Source organism: Cornus florida, unplaced genomic scaffold, assembly GCF_030987335.1.
Source record: "Cornus florida cultivar Cherokee Brave unplaced genomic scaffold, ASM3098733v1 CherokeeBrave_3.0.0_Hap2_Chr08, whole genome shotgun sequence".
Taxonomy (NCBI): Eukaryota; Viridiplantae; Streptophyta; class Magnoliopsida; order Cornales; family Cornaceae; genus Cornus; species Cornus florida.
In genome coordinates this window covers 59,983,254-60,004,835 of record NW_026775578.1, presented here as the reverse complement: position 1 = coordinate 60,004,835, position 21,582 = coordinate 59,983,254, and the positions used below count along the sequence as shown (strand labels likewise).

The 21,582-nt window shown below is 34.6% G+C and overlaps 1 protein-coding gene across 1 annotated transcript; it reads right to left on the bottom strand.

The window, feature by feature from the left end:
- Positions 1 to 15,685: 15,685 nt before the first annotated feature.
- LOC132271818 (membrane steroid-binding protein 2-like) lies at positions 15,686 to 20,855 on the bottom strand. Its single transcript, XM_059773310.1, has 2 exons — positions 20,416 to 20,855; positions 15,686 to 16,486 (listed from the first exon to the last, which is right to left on the bottom strand). Exons 1-2 carry the CDS (start codon positions 20,721 to 20,723, stop codon positions 16,129 to 16,131), a joined length of 666 nt encoding a protein of 221 aa, XP_059629293.1. The 5' UTR covers positions 20,724 to 20,855; the 3' UTR covers positions 15,686 to 16,128.
- Positions 20,856 to 21,582: the final 727 nt, after the last annotated feature.

The following is a 21,582-nucleotide window of genomic DNA, read 5'->3' as shown; positions in this document are numbered from 1 at the left end:
AAAGTAAAGAAAATGATATCCAAAATTTTTAGACAATAACCCAAAAAAAAAAAAAAAACCCAATTACCAAATATCATTATAAACAGAATGCTGAAATTATTTTTATTTTAATTTTTTTTTTAAATCTCCACTAAGATTAAAAAAGTGAAAAAAAACATTGTTGAAGAAAAAAGAAAATGATTAAAAACTGAAAATGAATTTTTTTTTTTTTTTTTTTTGGTAAATATGCTTGAAATTACGTTGAATAGTATGGTCTTCTTCATGGATCAGCTTTGGTTTGCTGGGCTAGTGGGCTAGGCCATTTATCATGAATTGAGAACTTGGGCTGAACTATAGCTAATAGGACATAATAGTAGTAATTTTTTTTTTTTTTTTTTTTTTTTTTTTTTTTTTACCTGGGCTACTGCCCATGTTAGCCTACAAAAGGCTCCACCCCTGAATCAGTAGTTGCAAAGAGTCGAAGTCTGACACTCTAAAATTCACTGAAGACACTAACTTATTGGATTATCGAGGCATCTACATTTAGGGTTAAGTATATATATAAAACAATTTTAAGTTTCTTTATGAGCAAATAATACCCTTTTCTTTTACTTTAGGTATAAAATTTTTCTTTTACTTTGGGTATGAAATTTCTTTAAAATTTTAAAAATGTTACGTATGAGGACTTTTTCAACAGTCAACTGTTAGAAAAGTACCATTAACAAATCATGTGTCTCACACATGACTAATTAATTATATTAAATACTGAAAATGCCCTTTTTGACTTATTTTTTTTACTATTTTTTAACTGATTTTTTACATTAAATGGAATTTTGTTTACTATTTTTTACTATTTAAATACCAAAAATATCCTTCTTTAACTGAATTTAATGTAAAAATTTTACATTAACTAAAAAAATTTACTATTTTTTATTTTAACTGTAGGAAGGGTATTTTAGTATTTTTATCACTCCATTAATGGCCGAATGAGGTGAGTTTATTGTTCGCCTTTAAAATAAAGTTTTCAGAATCTATAGGGATTATATGAGTTGTATAGCTTGTATGCATTCTACAGGGGTATTAATTTATTAAATGATCGTTTCCCTTTTCATTTATTTATTTTTTTATTGAAGACGGTCGTAAAAATATTTAATTTATTTATTTTTATTTTTAAGTTTGACAAAAGTTCTCAACGGAACATTTTGGTATCACCAAGCTTGCAAGTGGAGCAAATATATAAAGACATAGAGGAGAAAAAAAAAAAATTTGTGCCAGTTGCACCGCGCATCCTGACAGTTCATGTAATATACATGTTCACGTATGTTTTACACACGTTGATAATGAATAATTGAATGCGCCTGTTGCACCTTACAACAGACACAATAAAATCGTTGTCGACGTAGAGTAAATTGTGGTTTGGACGCTTATTTATATGTTGATTTTGGCTATGAAAATGGCAATGCTTTTTCATAATGTTACTACTTTCACTACCTAGATCATTTATTGGATCCTCAATTTGGCAAGAACAAAATTGTGTCGCGAGCCTTTTTCTCTTTTGGAAAGATGCTTCTCTTTCTTTTCCTCTGTTGTGCACGGATGGTCTGATGCACAGGAGAGTATCTACAAAGTCTAGCTAAATTTTGATACAGATTTTAGGAATGTTTTGGTATTCTTATAATTCCTTTCTTTTTCCTTTTCCATTATGTTTTGGTCCTTTTATTTTGATCAAAGTCCTTATAATTCCATCAAATGGATAAGAGAGTAATATGTTAGGTAAGGACTAAGTAATTAAAGTTAGTGGATATATGATATATATATATATATATATATATATATGTATGTATGTAATTCCAATATATATATTTCGCACCATTGGATTGTAATTCACCAAACGATAACACAGAATAAAGAGCAAAGAGAATACTAAAATAAATGGGGCTCACCTATGCCTTCCTATGCCTATGTGACGGGCTTTAATCTTGTTATCCTTCAATCCACTCATGTATTATTTATTTATTAAGAAATAATAGATATTTCGACTTCAATTACTAATTCATCCTCCGAATATAACGTGGTTGGCTCACATTGAAATTCTTAAAATAAAATCCTGTAAATATCTCATTCGGAAAATGAGTCGGCAAATGAGGTCGGAAGACTTATCACTTCTCTTATTTATTAGGATAGCTTAAAGAGACACTCCTGAGATTTGGGGCAAGAAAATTTGACTATTTTTGGACAATCACACCCGCTTGTAAAATTTGTCATCCAAACAAAGCCTTAAAATATGTGAAAAGTCAATTTTACCCTTTACTATTTTATTAATTTTAATTATAAAATATCAAAATACTTAAATAACCAAATTACCCTCAGCACCCAATCAATCCTACAACCTTGCACCGTGCTGCCACCACCCCAAAATCCACAACCACCTACTAGCCCCCACAACCACCACTAGCCCCACCCCCAAACCACCACCACCATCTCTACCCCAACAACCACCCCTGTGTATTTCGGTATAATATAGCACCGAAACCACCACCATCCCATCTCCACCCTCACAACCACCACCATTAACTCATTACCCACAATAAAATCAACAATCGTCGCACTCACCTCGTCGGCAACTATGGGCTCCATGGATTTCGTCGACCCCATCGATTCCGGCAGCGATCTACAGATTATCCTCACCGGTGAATCGATCCGCACAGTTCAATATCATTGAAAATTAATACGTAACAAAATAAATAATTGAACAAAATACAAATTAAGAATAGTCTAAGATCACCACACAAATTACAAAAATAAAAAATAAAAATAATTAATTAATTAATTAATAATAAATAATAAATAAAACAGAGGGCACACTGTTGAAGATAAGAGCTTCGATTTTGGGACAGAGATCCGGATTCTGTTGTGACTTGCCAGAGTTTGAAATCGCCAGTTAGCTATTGCAGTCACCTTCGCGAGAGAGAGAGAGAGAGAGAGCACCACTTGGCGGCGATTTGCACCAGCGACATTATTGTGGCCGGCAATATGCAGCGACGACAGTGACAATATCCATTCTCCATCGCCGCACTTATCTTATCGACGACAATAGGGCTCTATGGGTCGATGGAATCGAAGACGAGCCGTGGATCTAAAGTCGGCCTTGTCGGATTCGAAGGATCTAGAGTCTGCAGAGCTCTCTGCAATGGAATAGCTAAAGCTCTGTAAAAGATCATGCGTCAGCGAGGAGTGGGCCGCGGCCGTCGGCGGAGCTCTCTGCCATGGACTCGTCGAAACTTTGTACAAGAATCATGAGCCGATGAGGAGCAGGCCACAACCGTCGACAAGTTCTTATCGACGTGCAGCTTTGGCGTGTGTATTACAACCGCCCTCCTCCTCCGTTGTGAGGTCAAGAAGACACCGAGGTAAAGGACGCGCCGTCTTCTCCGTTGATTATATATGTGTATATACAGATTATTGAGAGATAAATAAATATATATAGAGAGAGAGGTTAGAAAGGCAATTTCAATATTCACATGGGTCAATATAAAAGTTAAAGGGCAAAAATATCAATTCATTGTCATTTGGTAACTATATCAAACTTGAGGGGTGTCTTTGTCCCAAAATAAGCTAAGTTTTATCTGGGTGTTCTTTTAGCAAATATCAAGTGTTGCTGTATTTTACCCTATTTATTATTATTATTATCTTTTATCACTGTATTTTTTTTTTTCTTTAAAAGTTTTTATTTTTGAATCACTCCTTCCTTTAGAAAGTTTGTTTGCACGTTCTTAAACGATTTCATTTATAGCCTACATTACACTCGCAGAATTTAAATTTCATTCTTTTTTTACTATCCAGTTAAATGAAAATAAAGTTTTTATTTTTATTTTTTCACTGGGCAAAAGATTCCATTACTTTTATATCTAGCTAAAAAATCCCCAGTATTTTCATCATAAAGGTAATTGACAATGATATATTATTAACCTATCTATGTCTTTGAAACTCCATCGACCTCGCTCACGCCAAATTCTTCAAGACACTAGCATAATCCCATTTTATATCCATAATCTCGTACAAAAGTCTCATTTACACGCTTAACAAAGCTTCTCGTACTTCTTTTTATTATACCTAAAGCACTTTCTAAAGATTTTCAAGGTGTAGAAGGAAGAAAATTTCTTTTATTATTATGGTCACTCCCTCTCCTAATAGAAGGTTTTTGGATATTAATAGGCTTAACTTGCTAGCTTGGCTTCAATGGGCGACCAATAGCTCACTTCCACCGCCTCATTTTCTCTAAAATATTCATAGAGTTACACTTATCTAAGAATTTCTTCCTTCTAAAATATACATTCTCTACTTGTTATTTTTTAAAAAAAATCAATTTAAATTTTACTAAACAAGTTTTCCCTCTTCTAAAAATTTCTAAATTAGTGCATCAGTTCGTAACATATCTTATATGAAAAAGTAAAGAGAATTCATGGACTAAATATTAACTGATTGCTAGTGGTTATCATTGCTTGCATATATTGTTTTGGATCCAAGACCATTTCTAAGATTGATTGATCTCCAAGGATCTGATCTCCTACTATCTTTCTAACAAAGTAGGTAAACTCTTACAATGTACCATATTTATAAAACAGGTAATGTGGATGCCAATACCACCAAAACTGTTTTAAGTCTTTGATAGCTTGAGGAATGATCTTAAAGACTCGTGTAATGTGCTTTTCTTACACAGCAACTCTTTGGTGCAGATAGTAAGAACTAAGAAGCCATACGCGTAGAACAAAATGGATCGATAGTGTTTATTTGATTATCTTTCTTTTCCAACATGTTTAATATATGATTCAAATTATTTCATGTATGCTTATGGAAGGATAATAGTTGTTGTTGTTGTTGTTGTCGGCTTTGTTTATTAACTAAAAACCATCATAAAAAAGTGGTATCTGTGAAAAAAATGACACTGCATGTACATGCAGGCACAGACCTACAATAGGACCAGTGGGGCGCACTGGATTTTTTATTTTTACATATTATATTTGAAAGTTTTTAGAATTTATGAATATGCCCCCTATTAAAATTACAATTCGCCCCACTAGAATTCTTTTTTTGCATTTTATCCTCAAATTTTGTGAGAATTTATGAAAATGTCCCTACTAAAATTACAATTCACCCCATTGAATTTTTTTATTTTTATTTTTATTTTTTTTATTTTTGGATTTTATACTTCAATTTATTAAGAATTTATGAAGATGACCCACTGTATAAATTTATCCCCACAAATTAAAAATCTCCTCCCTCACAAAATTTTATGGGTCTGTCACTATGTACATGTGACAAAATGATACTGCATGTACATGGTCAAAGAGCATTACTTGAATGACACTACATGTGCATGTGAAAAAAATGATCTAAGGAGCAGTATTTGAGTATTGCAGTTCTCTTTTGATTGAAAAGCATCAGAAATCAGTCAAGAGCATCTTACAAAAGCAAGGCTCATTTTTATAGGGTTGTTTTGTTTTGCTGAATTGATTTTTTTTTTAGTAGGTGTTTTACCATGTTTAAGAGAAAAAGTCATCAGATAGGGTGTCTTCTGTGTTCTTGAAACAAATTCAAATGGAGTAGTGCCTTAAGATATGTGATTAATAATGAAGGTTTACTTCTTCTTCAAATTGATCTAGGAACCATCAACATTGAAAATGACCTTCTCTCCTTGTTCACTTGAGTAGGCTACTTTTTATCATTTCATTGTATGCAATCTGATTGTTACCAACCCTAACAGTCGAAGATTGCATCTCAATGTGTATACATCTTTGTTACCCGGATTCAAGTAGGTGCGTTGGATTCGGGTATGTGTCAAGGGTCGGTGTTCTCGAATCCCTACTCTTTTTTGTTGTTTTTGAAAGGTATTGAATCCCTAAGGACATCCATTGCGCATTTATAATAAGGTTAAATGCAAAAAAAAATTCTAAACTATTAACTAATTAGCAACAAATTTCCTGAACTACAAAAATTACAAAAAAAAAACCTTGAATTATAATTTTTGTTGCAAATGACCCATCTGGCGAGGGCACCTGTTGAAACTCGCCGGTTTACCCATAATATTTAATTTAAAGACCATAATACACTTTAAACATGAAAATACTATATTGCCCTTATTTTGACACCTAAACACAAATACACCCTCTTCTTCCAGCTACACCCAAACACGCCCTTATCCCTTTGTATACAGACACAAAATTGGCAACCTAAACCATTCTCTCTCCCCTCCCTCTATTTGTGTGTATGGCCTCTTCGGTGTAGCTGTAAATTCTGATCTCTCTGAAACCCTTTATTACAGATCTCACATATGAATCTGTTGGTTGCCATCAGAGTCTTGTGTGATAAAGCTATCATTTTTGCCTCTAGATTTGACTCCAAAGTCAAAACCTAGAAAAAAATTAAAACCCAAATCAGAAATTTGATAATAATTAAGAAACCCATCAAACTAAATTAAAAATTGGAATTTAGATAAGGATTTGAGAGTGCCAGGAAAGTTTCTCTTCTTCACCAAGAAAAAACTAAAACCCAAATCAGAAATTTGATAAATAATTAAGAAAACCATCAAATTAAATTAAAATTTGGAATTTAGATAAGGATTTGAGAGTGCCAGAAAGGTTTCTCTTCTTTTTGAGTACTGGTTGAGTTTGATTTGATTAAGGTTAAGTACCAGATGCAGAAGTTAAATTAGACATGTTATCTTCCAATATAACTGGTTCTGTTGTTGGATTAATGTCAAACAATCTAAAGACAAAATTCAATGTACAAAAAGTTAAAAGAAGGAGAAATCTGGATATACATATTTATATATATAGAGATATAGAGAGAGAGAAGAGAGAGGGCTGATGAATTTGAGTTCTTATAAGGAGGAACTTTTTTGAACCCAAAAAACTACACCTGTCTCTTGATGGTTCAAATTGAGACCCAATTGCTTGTTTTAGTGAACCCAAATCGACAGCATGGTCACATGACCCCATCCGGCTGTTACCGCCACAATACCACCACCACTAGATCCATCTCCTCCTCCGACTTCAACCCCCGTCGCCACCGCCACAACAGCACCATCACCTTCATACACGAATTTCCCCCAATAGATTTCAAACATATATATATATATATATATATGTATGTCTGAGCCGCCGCAAGTCAGCCCATCTCTCCACCACCGTAGCCACCGTTCCTCACCGGACTCTTTTCTCTGCCGTCACTCCATAACGGCCACCATTATCCGAACTAGCCGAGCTCACCGCCGTTCCTCCGTTGCCGGTTGATCCTCATCGCCATCCCCGTAGCTACAGTACTTTCCCCTTTTGGGTTTGCATAGACATATGCTATATATATATATATATTACTCCCTTCGTCCCACATTAGAGATCCATATATGGAAATTAGAGTTTTTAAGGGGACATGCATTTAATGCATTGTCTCCTTTTAAAATTACGAACTTGTCCCTTTTAATTTAAATATATATAGTTACAAAGTTTAAAATTTTTTAAAAAGATAAAGGATAATGATGGAAATATATAACTTATTTACTTTGACTTTTCAAAGAAGACAACTAATTTGGGATATGTAAAAAGAGAAAAATGGACTACTAATATAGGACGGAGGGAGTATATATCAAGGCCTAAGTTTGAAACTGCGTTGTATAATAGTAAAGGCGAAATTGTCTTTTTCCTTTTTCGGTGATCTAATGGGGCTAATTGCAACAAAATAATAGTTTATGGGGTTTTTTTGTAATTCAGTGGGTTTCTTACAAAGCCCCAATAGTTCAAGGGGTTTTTTGCATTTAACCCTTTATAATATTATCTAAAAGTGGATAGTTGTGTGCTAACGTAACTATTCACTTTTTAATTATACCAAAGAATAAAGTACAATAACACCCCCTGAGGTTTGCCAAAAGGACACACAGGTGAAACTTACCTATTTTTTGGACAAAGATACCCCTTGAAGGTTCAAAAATGAACAAAGACGCCCCCTGACGAGAGAAATTGACCAAATTACCCTTCGACCGTTTATGAGACTTTTTAACTCTACAATTTAATAAATTGGACCAATCTACCCTCATGAACAATTTATGCAAAAAAAAAAAAAAAAAAAAAAGTAATATATATATATATATATATATATATATATATATATCTCTTTTCTATCACAATACCTAATGCGGTAATACCTAATACCTTATTTCTCTCTCAATGGACCAGATGGCGGCAACGATGGTCTGGACATACATTAACAGCCACCGCCATCGCCCTCTTCCTGTATCTCTCTCTCTATATATATATATATATATATATATGCGGCAACACCCCGGGTAGGTAGACCAAAGCCCTCTACCACCGCCACCACCACCACCTATCTTCCCCTCCACCGTTCCACCGCCAACACACAAAGCCACACTTATATATATATATACACACACACACACACACATACAAACACAAAAGGGTTCAAATTACACACATATACCCGCAATTTTTTGTGTAGCAAAACCCAACAACTTAAAATCCAAACAATATGAAATTGAGTCTTTTGATTGGGTACTCAAAATAGAATGGTAAACACGGACTATGAGACTGAAATTGCCAGCGAGGACCAAGCTCTGATGAGGATGCAGCCACAGACTGAACAGTGAGGCGAGGTTTAGAAACCGAGCAACAAGAGACCTACAAGCAGAAACGTCACCTGCAAGGCCGAGGAGGCTGAAGTGGCCATCGCCTCTACCGTCCGATTAAAGCCCTTTCTGTGGATAGATGAGAACTCGGGATGGTGATGTGCGCAGATGAGGAAGTGATATGTGTGTGTGTGTGTCGGATGGTGATGTGCGCAGATAAAGAAGTGATGTGTGTGTGTGTGTGTGTGTGTGTGTGTGAGGAAGTGATATGTGTGTGTGTGTGTGTGTGTGTCGGATGGTGACGTGCGCAGATAAGGAAGTGATGTGTGTGTGTGTGTGTGTGTAGAGAGAGAGGGGAAGAGGGTGTTGGTGGTAGCGGCGATGGGCAGTGAACGCCGAGAGAAGGGGGAAGAAGGTGGTTTGGTCTAATCTGGCCAAATTGTGGCTGAAATAAGTGGAGGGTAATTGTATCTTTTTTACTATATTTGATATTTTATAATAAATCTGATTTTAATATTGAGGGGTAATTTCGTCTTTTCAGTGGATTTAAGGCCTTGTTTGGTTGGAGTTTCGTCGAAGGGTTGTCTTTGTCCAAAAAACAAACAAGTTTCATCTATGTGTCCTTTTACCAAACCTCAGGGGGTGTGGTTGTACTTTACCCTATACCAAATATTTTCCGTGTCGTGCAACCTACTATTTGGCTATCCATTTTATTATTATTTTTAATTTATTTAAGAAAGAAAGAGAAAAAGGTTGAGGGACTCACTAAAATAAAAAAACAACTTTTAGCATTATCCACTAGGTAGAGATTACGCTAAAGAATGACATTTCGGGTCCGCTAACATGGCACTCCACTCCATATGCAAACCAATTGCTTTTTTCTTCTTTTTACATTCATATATATTTGGACTGACCCGTGGCTTCTAGGAAAATCAAATTGCAGGGTCTCATCAATGATTATTGACGACTATAATCATTGTTGGAAGGTGGATATTATTAATGCAAATTTTAACAGTAAAGACAGATGGAAGATTTTGCAACTACCAGTGAGTATTACGAAGGAGAAAGACATGGAGGTCTGGAGTTGGTCAAAGAATGGAAAGTTCTCAGTAAAGAGTGCCTACTTCTTAGTCTTCTCTTATCTTAAAGGTTTTTTTCACTCCCAGTCATTTAGCCCTCCACAAGACTCACAATGCAGTTACCTTCAACAACTTAGAAATGGATGGAAAGATGTTTGGATGGTCCATTCTTTTAGAAAGGTACAGTTCTTCTTGTGGCAAAGTTTGCATGAAAGATCCCTGTTAATGTTAATTTGAAGTTGAAGCGTATCATTGATCACTCTGTGTGCAAAAGATGTGGTCTAGCCGAAAAGACAGTTGACCACATGTTATGTATGTGTCCTGAATCCCAAGCAGTGTGGAAGATGTGTCCCTTTAAGGCTAGATTTTGTTGTTTCACTCCCAATGCTTTGGCCTAGACGTTGGGCTTCTCTCGTTGATGATTAAAAGGAGATGAATTGTTTTCCCTATTGTGCGGGTTTGGCTTTCTGTATTTGTTGGCATATATGGAAGAATCGAAACAATAGGGAGTTTAATCCGAAAAAGATGGAACCTAAAGCTGTAGCGCACAGTGTGATTCGGGATTTTTTTAACTGCCAAGAGATTCGTCGTCAACATCAGTTAATGCGATCACAACCTTCTCCCAATCTCAACCATACGTCTTTATGGTCCCCTCCTCCAATTGGGTTTCGCAAGCTGAATGTCGATGCTTCTTTTAATGGGAGATCACTCGAATGTAGGGGGCGTTTGTTCTCCGTAATCATGAAGGTATTTTGTTGAGAATTGCCTCTATTTCTTTCTCCCATACACCATTAGCCACAGTTGCAGAAGGTTTGGTGTTGCGTGTTGCCCTTCAAGCGTGCTTGGATTGGAATTTGTCAAACACAGTTGTGGAAGGTGACTGTAAATCAATTATGGAGCTCAATCCGACGGAGGAAGCTATAAATGTGATTCTTGACGATTGTAAGTTTTTGCTCGATAGAGGCAACAACATTTCTCTAAAATGGACCCCAAGGTCGAGTAATGGGTCAACACATGCAGCGTGCAAAATGGCCCTATTCTCATGGGATAAGTTGGTGTGTTGGGATTCAATCCCCATTTCTGTCTCAAAGGCTCTGTTTGCAGATGCCTTTTTTGTTTTGTAGTTTTGTTTGTATGGTTGCTTCTAAATAAAAATAAAAATAAAAATAAAAAATTCATATATATTCACTATTGAATCCTGCACTTCGGAAGCCTTAGTCTTAAGATAAGAGAATACATGTCAAAAAATTGAACATTAACATGTACTACGAATGTAAATACAGTATAATTTTATTATAATATGATGTTTAATAATATTTTTTATAAGAATATACTCAATTATTATTTAAATTAAATGGGATATAGTAAAATAAAAAAAAAATTATATTTATGGATAGAAAACTTATTTCTATTATTAAGTTTGAGTTTTTCTTTTTTTTCAATCATGTCAGATAGGAGTACATATTTTGTACCCATTAATTTGATAATATTTATTATTTTAATTGAATTCCAACTCACGGTCTAAACACTAACGGTCATATGTTCCACATCAACCAAATGGCTTTAGTAGAAACTCTTCTCCAAGTCAACAAAGAAATAGAGATTTGGCAATTAGTCAACCATGATGACTAGATGTAAGAAAAACTTGGCAAAATAATACAAACAATAATTTCAAGAATCAGCATCCAAGACTCAGGAATCATCATTTGCAATTATCATAAATAGTTTGTGTTTGACCTATATCAAAGAAATTTGGTATCACCCTATTTGGTTGCTCAGGAAATGAAGAAAGAAAAGCAAAAAACTTGAAGCCCATCTGTGATGTTATTTTGATCTCCAATACTAGACAGTCTTCTCTAAGTTGCCTTACTAGTTCCATCTGTTTATAAGTGAGTTCAATGTTCATCCTTCTCTTGAAATACATATATTAAGCCAATTTAAATGTGACATTCCACATCGTTACCGGAGAAGTTGTTGAGACTTATATAGGTAGACGCTTTTTAACTGTGTAGACGCATTTTGAGTAAAATTGTGAACACTAGGCTCCGTTTGTTTGAGTGTAAAATATTTTCTGAAAAATATTTTTATGTGTTTTATGGTATTTGGTTGTCGTAAAATATTTGCCACTATTTTACACGCATCACTCAATGGACTCGACCTAGACCTTTAAAAATGCATATATTAAGGATCTATTTGGTACGCTTTTTGTTTTTGACGTTTTGTTTTAAATCAAAACCAAATAAGTATTTTGAATAATAATCGGAAGCATGTTTCATAACGTCTATTTGTTGCAAGATTTTTGGAAGCAAAAATATAAAAACATATTTGGTATAAGTGTTGCAAGTTTGAAAAATATAATGGTTAGTTTAAAAATGTTATTTAAAAGTTTTTCAAAAAAAAAAAAAAACAAAACTATTCATCTCAATAGTACCAAACGCTACAATGCAGAAACATACAAAAAGGCCAAATTGATGTTTCGATTTTTGGGCACTCTTTACCAAACATTTTAGTATTGTGAAAAACAAAACAGTTTCTACTGTTCACTGCTACAATACCGGACAAAAACAAAAACACGAAAAACAAAACGCGTTACCAAATAGGTCCTAAGCAAATATAAATGTGACATCCCGCATCGTCGGAAAAGTTGTTAAGACTTATATTTGTGAACGCCTCCCAATTGTGTAAACGTGTTTTGAACAAAATCGTCAACACTGAAAAGAATAATATGCAAAGCGAACAATATATACACGGCGTGAGTCAGCGAGACAATAAAATATAAAAGAATTGCTAGAATCCTGTTTCAAAGTAAAATTTACTAGTAGCAATCCTATTGTTTTCTTTTGAAATGGCAATGTGCAATGGTTCCAAATTATTGTGACAACTGCTAGAGAATAATACAGGTAGGGGTCTAAGATACATCACCCCAGTTCAGGAGTTTATTTAATAATTCTGATGTCATCTTGCAGGCTGCTCATTATATAAACTTGATAATGATGCAGAGATGAATATAAGAACAAATTAAATTTTTAATTTGTTTTGTGCTTAAGCCTTTGACTTATTCCCTAATCCCTATTTACTTCACTATTTTAATGATCATTTTTAATCTTCAATATTGAGTAAGCCCATCTTGGTTTGTCTAAAGTATGTTGGACTTTTTAGGCATAAACACACCATTCTTTGGTTCCATTGCAGTGCTTTGATACTTACATTCTTCTCATATGAAACACCACCAAAAAAAAAAAACATTTGAATTGCACAACATATCTTATATACAACTTGTGAACATAGTAGTATACATGTCGAGCAAAAAAAAACCCGAAAAATTGTACTGGAAACAGAATAGATTCAACAAATCCAATCAGTTGTGAAGGGGGTTTGGACCTCCCGGGACAACTTGATGCGAAAAACTGCGTATCGGACCGGCCTTGTAGTTGCTCAACGCCACAAACCGAGCAGTTGCAGCTCTTGAGTGGTGGCGCGAAAATGGAGAAGGGAATCCGGCTGCTATGGTGTATGTTGTTTCTTCGGTGGCAACTCTGTTGATGTGCCTGCAGTTGGCAAGATGAAATGTTGATAGGATGATGATGAAGATGAGAATTGATTGTGGAGGGAAATGAATTCTCATGATCTGAATGGGAGGGAAAGAAGTTGGGAGGAGGAGTTTTGGAGCGGAGGAAATGAGGTTTGTTTGGGTTGTTTGTATGTTTGTGTAGGGTGGTTGGAACTTGTTATGCTATTTATAGGGACCAAACAACCTTTGTGAGTGAGATGGAGCCAAATTTGAGAATCGGCCATATGTGTTGACAAGTAACACACGTTTGTCTATCCATAGATTTGCAGATTACTGAAATGACCCTGGCACATGTTAAATGTCAATTAACAAAAATCGTTTGTAATTGACCAGGAAGCACGTGTATGGCTAATGATAAGACACCATATATGGCAATATGTAAATCTCCATACATAAATAAAATGGACAGAGATCAAATTTGAACTAGTAACTAATCCAAACATGGGTATTCAAAAAATAACAATATAATTTATTTTTTTTATTTTATTCAAATAATCATATATCAAATCAGATGTTTATTGTCTTTGTTTTTAAAATTTTTATATTATTTTTTAATTAACTCGTGACATATTTTATATTGCATGGACTTCCTTTCTTTTAGGAAAAATAATTACAAAATCACTCATTATATCACGAAAGTGTTCCAAATGTGTTAATGTGTGTATCCAATTAGAAAGCAAAATATTCAAATTCTTGGTTACTTTAGGGTCCGTTTGGGTTGAATGATTTGGAAAGACAAAAAAAAAAAAAAATAGTGAAAAATGTGTTTGGATAACTTTTAGTGGAAAAAAAAAAAAAGATTTGGAGAAATAGCTATCCCTTCAAATCTCTAGAACGTTTTGTTTATTTTCAAGAATGAAAAGATTTGAAGAGAAATGATACTGTGCTAAGTAATATTTTTATAATTCCAAAATCACTCTTAATGATTAAAACAATAAAATTATTATACCACTCATGTTATAATACTCGTTATAATATGACTTCATTATAATATGTTTTTACTTGGCTAGGAAGGAGAAATTAATTATAATATGTTATGTGGACCATTGTATCAATATATCGTAAGCAGAGAAAAAAAGTTCAAATATTATGGGATGTAAATTAAGTAAAAGAAGTAAACGACTTTGATTCTATCTCCATATATTCCGTGTGATGAAAAGTTGGGAACAAATGAAGAACAGATGTAATAGTTATTTGGAGTAAATATAAAAGGGTATGATAATAATTTAATTGTTCTTATTTTTTTTTTTTCTTTACGTTATTGGAACAAGAAATACTATAACAAGCATACTATCATTTTTAATTTTCTTTTATAATTTATCTAACATAAATAGAGATTATTACAATCATTTCTTTTCTTTTCTTTTCTTTCATATTTATTCAAACAAATCCTTACTTGTGTTTGACATGTGTCTAAATAATTGTATCAACATGTCAAATACCACCATATTAGTCTTACGAGAAGTATCTATAAGATAATCTCAAAGTTATTTGGCGATGTTATATATTATATCCGTGATTCCTTTCCGTTTATCAATACACAAATCAATGGATTCCGTCAACCTAGTCTCCAAGTAAAGGAGGCAGGTACAAAACAGTATGATATTATTTAAGTAACATAGCATAAAAGATTATAAATTTGTGAGGGTGTAGTTGGAAATGCAATTAAGCATGAAATAGTGCCTGAATACTCCATTGATTAGATGTTTCAATGTGTAACTTTCCAAGTGCCAGCTGAAAACGCCTTAATGCACAGCTTATCCTCAACAACCTACCACTGGGTTTGTGGCACAATGTCAACCACGATGCCCTGCGGGCAAGGTCTACTTCCGGAGATCTGTGACTGGACCTAAAATTGATTCTAGAAACACCAAAGTTGGAAATTAATTCACAACCATACATGTACTTCAAAGAGGGCTACTAATCTCTTTTGTGCAAAAAGGCCTCCACTGATATTCGAACTCCTGACCTCCCTTTGGAAAGTAGGAGCCTTGTACCGCTTGGCCACAGGCCTGTTGGTAACCACCACACATTTGGATCAAATAATAAAATTTAGAACATCTTCTTCCTAACTCACCCTCGGTGTGATCAGACCACCCTTGCCTACTCGTAAAATTTAGTACACTCTCGTCCAAACTCGCAACGACCACACATTTGGATCAAACAATAAAATTTAGAGCACCTTCATCCGAACTCACCCTCGGTGTGATTGGATCACCCTGCCTACTCGTAAAATTTAGTACACTCGTCCAAACTCGCAACGCAGTTAGGCCCCCTTGCCAACCTAGCAGAGACCAGGCCCCTTCCAGACAGGCCTATCATAGGAGTACTAATTTGCTTGAAACTTGGAAGCCAAACCCAGTCTGTTTCATGTAAGATGATATTCACATGTATGTAAATTTGATCCATATCACAAAATGGACAAAAACAAGAAAGGGTCTATAGATCATCAAGGTCCAGCCCTGGAATATTTTTTGTGAAAGTTAAGTCAATATACAAATTGCATAACATCTAGGCTATGACTAGCATTGGGGCTGTCTTACCACAAAAGCTTCAGAAATATAACCTAGGTGGAGCTGATTTGTACCTTTACCATGAAATGAAGGCCTTAACCCAACATGAAAGGAAGCAGCTAGCTTCGAAACTGACAATATATAGAGAAATATAGTGGAACTTTGGTATCAAGACGAAAAGTTTAACAGCCCGACTAATTTATTAATGTAACAAACTAAAACATCCAAGCGAGTTCGTTTACGGCTTAAGTATCCTAGAGTAGACAATGCAGGCATTCAACATTACTCTTCCTCAGCGTCTCCATCACAAATGATTCCACAGTTCCAAACTGCCTCATTGGTCGGAAACTAGCTACCAATATACTCTTTGTTGGCATCACCATCAGATGTAGTTTCTGCAGTTCCAGCTGCTGCATTCTCTGACGGACCACCTTCTTCAGGCTTGGCAACATCGCTGTCAGTAGCTTCAGCAGGTTTGTCGGTGGATGACCCATCGGCTACTGTTACTGTCTTTTTAATAGTTCCAACCTTGACATACTTGCTCATAAATTTGTATTCCCAGTCTTGCAAAGCATCCAATTCGAATGGACCAAGACCAGAGATATCCCCTGTAAGATCTTTATCTTCAAAGGACATCTTTGCAAGAGCTCTGCTAGCATCCTTCCCAGCAAACAAAGCATAAGGCCCTCCGGGTCCATAAAACATCCTGGCAAAAAGATGCGTTTATTTTCAATAAGTAGACAGCTTTAGTATGAATTAGATCAAACATCCAACAAGAAAGGACCGTTTCCAATAACTACAATTAAAAGTTGCAGCACATATCAATATAAATTGAAAATTTTACTTGATTCACTTATCCATATACCCAATATATATATATATATATATATATATATATATATATATATATATTCACTCTAAAACAAATAATATATGGATAAGTGATTTTTTTTTCTTTGTCTTTTGGTTATATGGACAAGTGAATATCAATATAAATTGAAAATTTTACTTGATTCACTTATCCATATACCCAATATATATATATATATATATATATATATATATATATATATATATATTCACTCTAAAACAAATAATATATGGATAAGTGATTTTTTTTTCTTTGTCTTTTGGTTATATGGACAAGTGAATATATATATATATATATATATATATATATATATATATATATTCACTTGTCCATATAACCAAAAGACAAAGAAAAAAAAATCACTTATCCATATATTATTTGTTTTAGAACACTCACGCTGACAAGGTAGAAGCATACAATATAATATAAAAGATGCTTTATGGATGTTCTCAAAAACGTAAAGAAATTAAATAATTTAAGTTCAGAGTTACAGTATTGATTGCACAGTTTCATTTATGATGCAGTACTCACAAATATTATATTTTGAGGGGAAAATGAAAAATACAAAATTAAAATCATGAGATGACCCATTTAAATAAGTAGGACGACTAGCAAATTGCTTGCTTCAAGTACCATGAATGGAAATATGGTTTATTCGAATTATCAGCTCAACTCAAGAAAGCCTTTTCCCAACTACTTGAGTTCAGTTACATGAACCTTTTTCTTTCTTTGGATTTTGCTCCATCTATGACCAAAGCCTCAGTCAACCCGCATGTTACTGGTTCACGAATACTCTCTTAGATCCAATAAGGAGTCACTTGTTCATAATCTTACATGATATGCATATTATATGAGGTCTCCATTTTGTCACACCATCTACATAAAAACTAAAAGAAGAGAGATTGAATTAAAAACTATTGACAACAAATTGCAACCCTGTGTGGGTGGAATGCAAATTTTTTCTTCCCCTATTCAACTTTTACTTCGAAAAGTGAGGAAATTCCACTAGACTGCAGCCCTTGGTGAATGCATTTTCTAAATGCATTACTATGTTACAGATGATTTATGATTTTATTTGCAGATTATGAATGACAACAGTTGAACTCAAAGGGTTGTCTGTGATAGCCAAGTTCAATACTTGAAGTAATAGCAAATCCAAAATCATGAAACTCTAATTGTTTAACCATACAGGTGTTCGTTCCAAATTTTTTTGGTGAGAAAAATAATCTCCAAAGTATAAAATACACGATGCAACAAAAACACAAGTCACCAAAAATTTCCGTGGAAAAACCCTCCAATGTAGAGGGAAAAAACTACAGCACAAACCAACAATAATTCCACTAATGAAATCAACCAGTACTACCTTCCTCTCAAGTTTCTATCCCAAACTTGAGAAATTATATTAACAGGAGAGAACCCAACACAATAATAGTATTAACTTTTACTACAAATAAACCCTTCCAAACACCCATTGAAAAACCCTGATCCTACCTGAGAATCAAACCTACGAAATTGATCCTTCTCCTCCGTTGCACTGTTCACCGCAGCAAGTATCTTCCTTTTCCCTTGTGCCACACACAAACACACAGTTATTCTTGCGTCGCTGCACAATAGACACTTCCCCTATTCCAATTCAAGTACACATTGTTTGTCACTCGAAACACACTTCTTGATACCCAAACAACACTCACACAGATACTCTGCCCAACCAACACTTTGATACGCCAACAAAACACAGTCTGCTCAACCAACACTTTGATACGCCAACAGCACACACCATCTTCTAAAATACACCCATATTTATAGTCAATCTAATACCGCCTTAGCCAGTAAATATGATTCACCAAGAGTTCTAAATCACCCAAGACTTCTAACACATGTTTTCTTCCTCACTCAGTACACATTGCCACACAATACACCAATCAACTTCACCCAAATTACATCACCAAAAGAAACACCAACTTGCAAGCCACGTCCAAACCAATCCCAGGTTTACGCTAGTGGTTAATACCACTACTCACACCAGCAATTGACTTTTTATTATTATTTATTTATCTTTTTTCACTGTGGGTTAAATAGCCCAACAACAAGACCACATTCAAATCACAACCACAGCCATACATTGAAACAGTTAGTCTAAGAAGAGAGACAAACTAATTTGTGTACCAAGACTGCATAGACTTATCAATATTACACCCCATTCAGTTAGTCAGCAAACAGCAGAAAGTTTCAGAAGAAAGCTTGCAGTCCAATTCTGCAGAAGCATCAACTAGATACTCACTAAGGAGTAAGGACCCCATCAAAATTCCCCAGAAAGTTAAGCCATACGCTTATCAATATTACACCCCATTCAATTGGTCGGCAAACAGCAGAAAGTTTCAGAAGAAAGCCTGCAGTCCAGTTCTGCAGAAGCATCAACTAGATACTCACTACGAACCCCATCAAAATTCCCAGAAAGTTGAGCCAAAAACCCATCAAATTTACCCAAATATTGCTTAATCAAAACATCCTTAAATCCCTAGAATTCAAGAACAACACATCTTTTTCTGGAGAAAAAGAACAGCAAGTATCGAATCAACCACAAAAGAGTCAACTGGAAAGTAGACAACAGGGAAAATCAGTATGCAAAAAATAGAAGTCAAACTTAGAATCGTATGAATCCCACAAAGGATTACTTCTCACATGCACAAAAAGAGAGTTTGAAAGTTCACCTTAAAAAAATAAAAATTCAAAAATAAATAAAAAAGATTGAACTACCAAATGAAACATGCTTATAAAATTCTAGGCTATTGTGAAAACTGAACTCAACTGAAATTAGCACAAGTCTAGCAAAAGCCTATTATAGGGAAGAAAGGAAGACACTACAATGAAGATTTACTATAGCCACCACCAAAACTAACCAGATTCCAAGATAACAGGTGAGACAAAATAGACAGCAAACGTTTTGTATGAAGGAAAAAAAAAAAAAAAAAAAAGTACCATAGTCAGCAAAGTGCAACCCGGTATTAGTGGGGTGACATTTCTATATAGATTACTATAACACTATGTTACAGGTGATTTATGATCTTATTTGCAGAGTATGAATAAAAAACAGCTGAACTCAAAGGTTTTGAGAGCCATGTTCCATAATTGAAATAATAGAAAATCCAAGATCATCAAACTGAATACGTGTAATATTGATAAGTGAATGCAGTCTTGGTAGCACCATAAGAAAGTCCAACTGTCCAATTCTGCAGAAGCATTAACTAGATACTCAATTAGAACCCCATCAAAAGCCCCAGAAAGTTAGGTCAAAAAAAAAAAAAAAATCCCCCAGAAAGTTGAGCCAAAATTCATCAAATCTAAAAAAAAAATATCGAAGTTACCCAAATATTGCATGATTAAAACATGCCTGAATCCTTAGAAATCAAGAAAAGCCAATGTTTCTGGAGAAGAAAAGCAACAAGTATCGAATCAATCTCAAAAGAGTCAACTGGAAAGTAAACAAAAGGAAAAATCAATGTACAAAAAATTAGACAATCTGAACCCCACAAGTGTACTCCTCACACGCCCGACTTTGAAGGTTCACCAAAATTAGATATAGCGAGAATACTATCAATCCAATAAAAATAAAAAATAAAAAATAAAAAAAAATCCAGAAGCTAAAAGTACATATAATTCTCAAACCATGAGCTAAATAACAAGAGAGTACCCAAAAATCCACATACCCAGAAAATAAGATATATAGATAGATAGATGGATGGATGGATAGATGCAGTATATACCTGCTCTGTGATACATCATAGATCTGACTCTTGATTGCCATGAGCAGAGGCTTCTTGGGATCTTTGCCGTCATAGGCTTTCAACTCCTCTTCAGTGATCTCTCCAAGCTGAACTGGAGGAGGAAGAGGCTCCATCTCTTCTTCGACAGCCCTAGGTCTCTGATGGTGCTGATCAGACGACCCAAACAGCCCTGAGATGACATAGTAGATGGCAAGCCCCAAAGCGACGACAGTAAAGAAAGTCGACGGAGAGAGTCCGGTATATACTGTGATTGCTTCCTTCAGGGTCTCCCAAAGTTGCAGGGCCATGACTGATTTTTGTGAGAGAGAGAGGGGAGAGAAGATTTTTGTGAGAGAGAGGAGAGAGGGAGAGAGTATGCCAAAGGGCAGAGTTGAGAAAAAGAAGGGCGAGCATAAATTTGGTCAGTGTATTAGGTATTTGGCAAGTAGTGGGTTGGTCCTGCTTCGTACTAATAATTGACCAATTTATTTAATTAACCAATTTTTTCATATATATATATATATATATATATATATATATATATTATTCTTTTTACTCAGAAGAAAATTATGTGAGGGCGCCATTTAAAAAAAAAAATCCAAATCATTGAGTGGGGGTAAAGGTGGAATTTTCTTTTAGATTTCCCCCCGGTATTAAATGGTTAAAGTAGAAGATCTCCTAACTCTTATGATGGGATGGACCTCTTAGAGCATTTCTCTACTCAAAATATTGAAGAAAAAATGGTAGTATATAATACCAAAATTAAAAAAATTTACGGATGGGAAAAAAAAAGTGATTAGATATATATAAGTTGGGTGTTGATGTGAGCTTAATTTTTTGGACCAGATTACGAAGCATCAAACTCGTTACAATTGATATTAATATCGGGGAAAGTGCAAGAAACATCCCAAAGTATACTTTTTATAGCACTTTTACCCTTTATTTAAAAATATGTGTAAAAAACACCCCTAAACTATGACATTTGTGCAAATAGGTCATATTTATAAAAATTGGACTAAAATGACCTTAGCAACACATTTTATAATATATATATATATATATATTGTGAAATGACTAAAAAGGGCTCTGCCCTTCTTCTTCTTCACCTTAGTATATACACATATACATAGACATAAATATACAGATAGATATATGTATCTATTATAA

What these genes read in the sequence shown, in the direction of transcription:
- LOC132271818 (XM_059773310.1), bottom strand. Translation starts at nt 20,723, where the DNA reads ATGGCCCTGCAACTTTGGGAGACCCTGAAGGAAGCAATCACAGTATAT. An exon ending in TATGATGTATCACAGAGCAG is followed by an intron (nt 16,487 to 20,415) that starts GTATATACTGCA and finishes TCTTTTTGCCAG; the next exon opens with GATGTTTTATGGACCCGGAG.